At 34.9% G+C, this 7,829-nt stretch overlaps 1 protein-coding gene and 1 pseudogene across 1 annotated transcript; one reads left to right on the forward strand and one right to left on the reverse strand.

Annotated features, from left to right (window-relative positions):
- The first annotated feature begins 1,138 nt into the window (after positions 1-1,138).
- Positions 1,139-1,477, forward strand: LOC149510906 ((+)-pulegone reductase-like). The gene has a single exon (XM_089756586.1). The coding sequence runs from the start codon at positions 1,145-1,147 to the stop codon at positions 1,475-1,477; it is 333 nt and encodes a 110-aa protein (XP_089612712.1). The 5' UTR covers positions 1,139-1,144.
- A 309-nt stretch (positions 1,478-1,786) lies between these two features.
- LOC111279385 (acetolactate synthase small subunit 1, chloroplastic-like) lies at positions 1,787-7,049 on the reverse strand (annotated as a pseudogene).
- Between the last annotated feature and the right edge of the window lie 780 nt (positions 7,050-7,829).

Below are 7,829 nucleotides of genomic sequence, written 5' to 3' on the forward strand. Positions count from 1 at the left end.
TAGGAGGGATAACTCTTCAGTTTACCACTTAATTTTGGCTCATTATTTCAATCCATCAATTGTTCTGCCATAATGAGAGTTAACAACACATCTTGAGTTTCATGCAGAAGCCTTTATAGTCATTCTCTGTTTCCTGAATTGGCCTTATTCTCATCTAATTGTTCTTCAGTTTGTCATCATAGGTATGCCTGGTATGACTGCTTATGCTGGTTTTTATGAGGTTTGCCCCCCTAAGAAAGGAGAGTACGTCTATATATCAGCAGCATCTGGAGCAGTTGGTCAGCTTGTTGGGCAGCTTGCAAAACTCTTAGGTTGCTATATTGTTGCAACTGCTGGAAGCAAAGAGAAAGTGAGCTTTGCGATAATGTATCCACTAGCTTCATTATCTGATTAGATCCTGCGGTAAGCGTTACTCTTGGAACTTTCCTCCTTTAAATCGTTTTATTCTTCAACCACCAAGGGAAATGTGGCAAAACCAGCACAAGTAAATAAGCTGTTGATCTTAAACTTCTATGGCCACAAGATTTTCATTGCTACATGTTAATTGTTAAAAGCACAGTCCCTTAACTTCATTAACGCGTTTCTTGATTTTGGTTTTGCCATTTCTTCCTTTTTTCCCCTTTTTTATCTATCTTTGTGATTCCTCAATCAAAGGTTGACTTGCTGAAGAATAAGTTTGGGTTTGATGCGGCTTTCAACTAAAAGGAGGAGCCTGACTTGGATGCTGCTTTGAAAAGGTCAGTGCTCAGTATCATAAAAATGTTTTTGAAAAAAAATGAATAACTTGGTGAACTTATCATTCAATAATGCTATTCAAGGTTTATATCGGCAGTCATTAGACCTGGACTGGCCCTAGGGTCCGAAAAGCTGACTGGTAACCGGCCATTGGACCGATCTGGCTCTTATAATACATACCAACCTCAAAGCTTCAATCAGAGATCTCTGACATAATCTTTTGAATAAAGGAAACGATTTTCACTGAAAGTTCACCAAACATTTTGTCAACCATAGTATGATTTTTATGTAAGGAGCTACCCAAGATGCTATTTTCTCTATTCACTGTCATATCAGTTCCCAATGTTGTATCTTTTGCCAGGTACTTTCCAGAAGGCATTGATATTTACTTTGAAAAAGTTGGAGAAAGATGCTGGACGCAGTGCGGCCCAACATGAGGATCCATGGTCATATTGCTGCATGTGAAATGATCTCACAGTACAACAATATTGACCAGCCTGAAGGAGTGCACAACTTGATGAGTATTGTGGGAAAACGGGTTCGCATGGAAGGATTTCTGGTTGTTGATTTCAATCACCAGTATCCCAAGCTTTTAGAAATGGTTATACCTTTAATCAAAGAAGGGACAATAACATATGTTGAGGACATAGCCGAAGGCCTTGACAGGGCTCCAGCAGCTCTCATCCGCCTCTTCACCGGTCGCAATGTTGGGAAACAGTTAGTTGTAGTATACCATAATTGATGTAACTGTAACACGTATTAAAACTGTTGCATGTGCTTTCCTAAAGAACTGATCGACCGTTTGGTTGAATAGCAGGATTTAGAACAAGCATCTATATCCTATAAATGGATTCAGAATACTAACTCCTATTCATTTTTAAAACAATTTTCACACCAAATAACTAGAATCAGAGCTTGATTGTTCAAACTTGCCAAAATTGATTCTCCAAAATATTTCACCTCCTCTATTTGGCAATCAAAACATAAACGAAGTTTTTTGCCACAAAGCAAAATTTACCACATCACATGAAACCTACAAAATTCTTTAGACTTAGAAAGGAAAAGAATACCCACGAAGATATTTGGAGTCCACACCCGACTCTCGCACCAATGCTACACGGCCAGTTCGTGCAACCTAAATATGGAAAAAGAAGGGAATGTTAGGTAATCACGAAATTTTTGCAATACATGGAAGCCAAAAGTTAATGACATGTCATGTTAAACAAAAGAAACATAATGTATAGCTGCTAAGAAGATTTATGAAATGGGAAACCAACCTCGCAAATGCCATAGTGCTCCAAAAATCTCTGGAGTGCAACCATCTTGTCTAGATATCCTGTAAGCTGGAACAAGCATTGAAATCATATTTATCGAGTATCAGCAGCCAGAAAGAACAGCTACTAGAATAAAAAAAAAAAAAAAAGTGAGAGCCTGAGAAATAAAATCAGACCTCTAAGTTCAAATGAAACAAATGCAACAGATCAAGAATCATGATCTATATGACACTTCCATTTAGCAATCATGCCTCCAAAGAAAAGCAAGAACACAAAAGAAGAGAGTGGAAATGGCTGAGCAAGTTTTGTGAAATCACTATTCTAAATTTTGCAGTTCATCGAATGGAAGATGTTTGATCATAATAATGTTTGCAAGGAGACTAGTAATTGTACATCCACCTAATCACCTCTTGCAAAACCAAAGAAACGCAAAATAGATCATGCAATAAATCAATCACTAGGTATCACAGCAATTTGTGTATCTAAGACATGCCTTCCACACCGGTACTCAAACATGTTCAGAATATGGCACGATCAGTCGATCACAATTAAATCTTTTTCATAGCAAGATAAAATGCCAATTTGTTTTTCTCGTCTCTAATGGCAATAAACTTTCTTTCTTTCTCTCGTTTACTTTTTCCAAATGAGATTAGTATCCAGGATTTCTGCCCAACTAACCAAGGCCAAATGAAATGAAGTATAAGTTTGTCTGAAATTTCAAGGGTTCTGTTTGCTGACTCAACCAGGAATTTACTTTTACCCTAAACAATAAGACTTAAGCGATGTATGAGCTACCCCAAGGATTAACGGGCATCTTAAATTCTGGAGGTATAAATTAATTAAAAAATGCATGTAATTATTTGATAATTAGCTTGTTGTCATGTCGGACAGCAACAATTTTTGCACAAGGACACAACAAAAAGGGTAAAACTTGGGTAAAGCTACTTACATTCTTTTCCTCATGTTCTCCACCAAAAAAAAAACAACGTATTTAAAATTGTTTAATAAAAAAACAGAGTAGGTATGGGGCTATAGCTAAGTTAGCAATTTAAACACAACTTGTTTTCAATGGGAACTTGAGGAGAAGAACATAATGAACCTTACCTAAGTATTGTTCCAATAGAAGAACACCAGGGATCAAGTCAAGCTCCATTTAAAAAGAAAAAACATAACACAATGAAAACACCTCTGTTGCAATACAATTCAACACTTTCCTCTTGTATTACATACTACTTGCCATTGTATTTGTACTGCACTGGTAAAAAGCTAGCTACTGCTATGTATATGATGGCAATAAAAAATGGAAATGAAATATTACGATATGCAAACACAAATCGCAGAAAGGATATTTACCTCAAGAGTGATTGTGCGATCAGAAACATCAACAGCATTGGCCCTAAAAATGTTGGCAATGTCAAGGACATCTCATCAAGCAGCAGCATTTACAGCAATCTTTATCAACACCAATTCTCGTTCAGCAAATGGCAAGGGGGTAAGATCCCATAACTATGTGAATCACTGTCAGCCATTAGTTCACTTAAGACATCATCACAAAGCCATAATCATGACAATAGCAAAGAGATTCCTTTGCACAACTCAATGAATAATGTTTTCTCTATCAAATATCTACAGCAAAAGATAAAAAAATCTACAGTACTGCATCATATCATATGCAGCTCAAGGAAATGACCTATAACCTACATGAATTTAACTTTCTTATCATAAATAATAGTACTATATCAAAAGGAAAAAGAAACCCTTAAAAGGGGCAACTCCAAGGGCATTACCTCTAATGAACTTCCTTATAACTATATCAAATAGGAGAATTTAGGATAAAGAGAATCGTGAAGGAACAGGTTTCTAATCACTTGCATCTGTCAGCCAACCACAAATTTCATGAAACCATCACGTCTACCTCCATTGTATCCACCTGTGATAGTTAAAAACAGTTTCTCTCTGTTGATGCACAATTCTAGCTGAGGAGAACAAAAGTTGGAACCTGCCAACATCTACATTTCTCATTCTCAAGCTATTTATCCATTAAGTAATTCCACCAGAAAGTTGTATAAAATGCACCCTTCCAAATAATCTCACCTCATGCAAATCTACTAGCTTATGGAGTTGTTGCACCAACTTGCTAATTGATTCATCTGTACCCTGGACAACAGTTGTAATGCGGGAGAGTCCCTCAGTTTCTGCATGTCCAACAGCCAAACTCTGATGATAGTAAAGACGATTCAGCATATGAGAAACCATAAAAAGAGAACAGGATGAGAGAGATAAGAAATAATGATAGTAAACACAACTGAATATTATAGCCTCTTCAGGCAAAAACCCCTGTACCAATGTTTAGAACTCCCAAAGAGTTATTTACAAGCATGGATAAACTATGAGATTGAAATCCATTTGTCTGGAAAATATTAGCACAAATATTGAAGCTTTTTATGCTAAAATACTCAAGCTTACCACATAGATACATTTTAAATAAGGACAAGAAATGGTGACTTGTGAACAAAAGCTAACTCAGCACCAATAAGCTGGGAATTGGGAAATTGTAGAGGTTAGCCAAAATTCAAATTCATATTGGCTTATATATATTTATCCTTTTTACTAAATTCAAAAAGCCTTAAAGCTTTAAGGTTCATTTGGATACGGTAGGCATTTTCAATTGGGACATCATTTCGATCGGGACTTTTAAAAGTCTAAAATGCAATATGTTTGTTTGTGTAAAAAGAGAACAAGAGAATTGAGAATTTTGGGGAATTTGAGGGTGCTCAAATCCCTGTTCCAAAAACCCATGTAAAGGTGGGTTTTGAAAATTCCTCCCACTCCTTCCTCCTTGGTCTCACATGTCCCACCAAAAACACCAAACAAAAAAAAAAAATCTGTATTTTTTTAACTAAATTTTTTTAATATTAGTAATAATGTCTACACATATTTGCAAATCTACATACCCATATTACATTATATATATTTATCCAAACAAAATAATTACAAATGCTAGCTCTTGAAATGATGCATTTTAAAATGCGTTCCTTTCAAATTTCCTTGGAATCCCCATCCAAACGCACTCTTAGAGATTCTTTTCTTGTTGGTTTCTATTGAGTCCCAAGAATACTTCGCCGAAACATAGCATGATTATAAGTTTAGAGCACATGATTTTGGAACACCACCAAAACATAGCTTGATTATTATCTTCACAGTCCCTAATCAAGCTCAACCAGCAATAAGCATTCTTACAGTGTCATCAGTGAGAACACCCCAATGAGCATCAAGAACTTGATTGATTGTGAAACCATCAGACGAATCCACTGGATAAACATCCCCCTGCATGAGCAGATAAAAGAACTTGATTTATTAGCATTAGCTCACGTTCAACCTGGGGCTCTTTTGAGAGATCTTCAACCTGTACATCAGATTAAAAGAAGTAATTTGAGAAATTGACATGTAACACAATCAATTTTCCAAAAGATGGTAAAGAAAAGGGGAAAACACGATCACTTAATACCTCCTTGGAAATAGAAAGGTACAGTCATCTAAGAATGGATGGCAAATAATGAGACTACAAGGTACAATTTTAAGAATGTCATATACCCTTTTAAGATATTCTACTGGACAATCTTGAGATGCTTAAAACTTTAATCATTTTACCTGCATTATCAAGAGCTATAAGACAAATTCCAGAAAAGGAGTGAAAATTATTGAATAAAAATGTTCACAATGGAACAAACAACTTTCCCCTCTCGGGAAGATAATATCATGCCTAATAAAGCCAAACATTCATAAAAAATGAAGAGTTCAGCATCTTTTACCTTCCAAACATTCACAAGCTTTTGTAACTGCTCTACAACTTGTTGCAGCACTCTTTCAGTACCAGAGACAACCATGGTGAAAAGTGCCTTATCTCTGTTCAGACCAACTGTAAGGGACTCAATGTTGTACCATCTCCTTCCAAAAACTCCAGCAATCCTATTTGATCATTCCGCTTTCATCGCCAACAAACATTGAAATTGTGTGCCACCTCACCCTTGATTCATGACAGAAGGCGATAGGAAGACATGAGTAAGCATATGTAAAGAAAGCATACCAATGCAACTTTACTCCCAAAAGAATAACCAGTACATCCAAATACTATCAAACAGAAATCATGATGTTGAAAAGAACATTCAACTAGTAATAGATTCAATACCATGACACATCCAGATTTCTATGGAGCAGCATCTTAGTGCAGAAATGGACTTTCAGCGTTAAAATATTCATTATCATCTATAGAAGAAAACAACAACAATATAATACTGATTTCAAATCATAAATCCAAACTCTATAATCCAATGGACTAAACATTATTGCATGAGTTGCAAAGCTATGTGCCCGAACCCCCATAACTATCCACCATATATAGCTACACAATCCAATATATCAACAAAGAGAATGTGTCCCAAAGACTTTTGCAGAACATCCCATTGTCTTTGCCGTCAATTAATGGCAAAATTTAAAATCTAAGTTATTGCATACACAAAGAAAATAAATCTATGCATTTTGACATTTACAAAATTTTAGATTTAAGCTTTTAATTACTTAAAAAAAAATTTTTTTTTTTTTTTTGCTTTTCTCTTACCTAAAACAGAAAGCAAGTGAGCAAAGTACCAATGAAAACGAATCTTGTAACAAATTCAAGTGAAGAGTTTGAAGAAAGCAAAGCTAGCAGTTATATAGTAAGTAGGAGAAAAATAAAAAAAATTGAGGTGTCATGGTGGAAACCATGAGTAACAATGAAATCGAAATCAAAAGCCAATGTGGAAAAGAGTGGATCAGAATAACATACTTCGGTCCAGTGGAAGTAGAAGGAACATGGCCGTTGGCCGAGAAAGTGTTGTTAGAGATATTTCCGTTGACACTCCTTGAAGAGAGCAGCAGCTTCTTGGGGGCATGGCATCTGGGTATTCCTATCTTCGCTGGGAAACAAATGGGTTTCCAACCACAGTCTGACTCGGGCTTTGAGCAGTGGATAGGTAGGTGAGGAGTCCACAGAGCCGCCATGCAAGAACAGAGGAAGAAAAGATATGATATAGAAAACAAAGGGAAGGATACTAACCGTTATTAAAGCAAGATTTAGGAAATTGCCGAAATACAAATGTTGGGAATTTTTGCTCATTTTACGACGACGTTTTGATTTTTTAAAATTTTAATTTAATTAATTTATACATTATTTTTTAAAAATTAAATCGAGTAATTTTAAATTTTAATACTTATAAATATTTTTATCCAAATTATAATTTTAAAAATAATAAAAAATAAAAATCGTTATTCCTTTTTTGAAGCTATAATTTTTCTCTTTTGTAGCCATGAGCCGATAGCCCAGGCAAATGGGATTCCATTATTCCAAGGTCGTTGGCTATTGGTATTGGATCAGGTCTCATGATCTTATGATCAAGGCTGGGCTTCGTCCCTACCATATATATTGTAATTTGTAAGAATTAGGATTAAAAAAATCAAAATTGGGTTTAAAATTATATTGTTTGATTTAATTTTAATTGATTTTTTAATTTTATTCGAATTTTAAAAAAAACATATTTTTTAAAACTAAGGAGCATAAGTTTGATCCGAGATCAATCTACCAGCCATGAAAATAATTTTTATTAAATAATGAAGTTTTTATTAGATTTTAATTTTAAAATATTTTTAATATTTTTGTAATAAATTTAAATTAAATAGAATCAAACAGAATTTTAAACAAACTTTTAAAAGTGTCAATCGAGTTTTGCTCAACCCATGAAAATATTTAATTTATCACTCATCCCTGATCCCACGACTAACATA

Source organism: Durio zibethinus, chromosome 27 (assembly GCF_047325235.1).
Source record: "Durio zibethinus cultivar Kanyao isolate XHJ-2024 chromosome 27, ASM4732523v1, whole genome shotgun sequence".
Classification (NCBI taxonomy): domain Eukaryota; kingdom Viridiplantae; phylum Streptophyta; class Magnoliopsida; order Malvales; family Malvaceae; genus Durio; species Durio zibethinus.

Excerpts from the sequence above, each read along its gene's own strand:
- LOC149510906 (XM_089756586.1), top strand. The coding sequence starts at position 1,145 with ATGCTGGACGCAGTGCGGCCCAACATGAGGATCCATGGTCATATTGCT.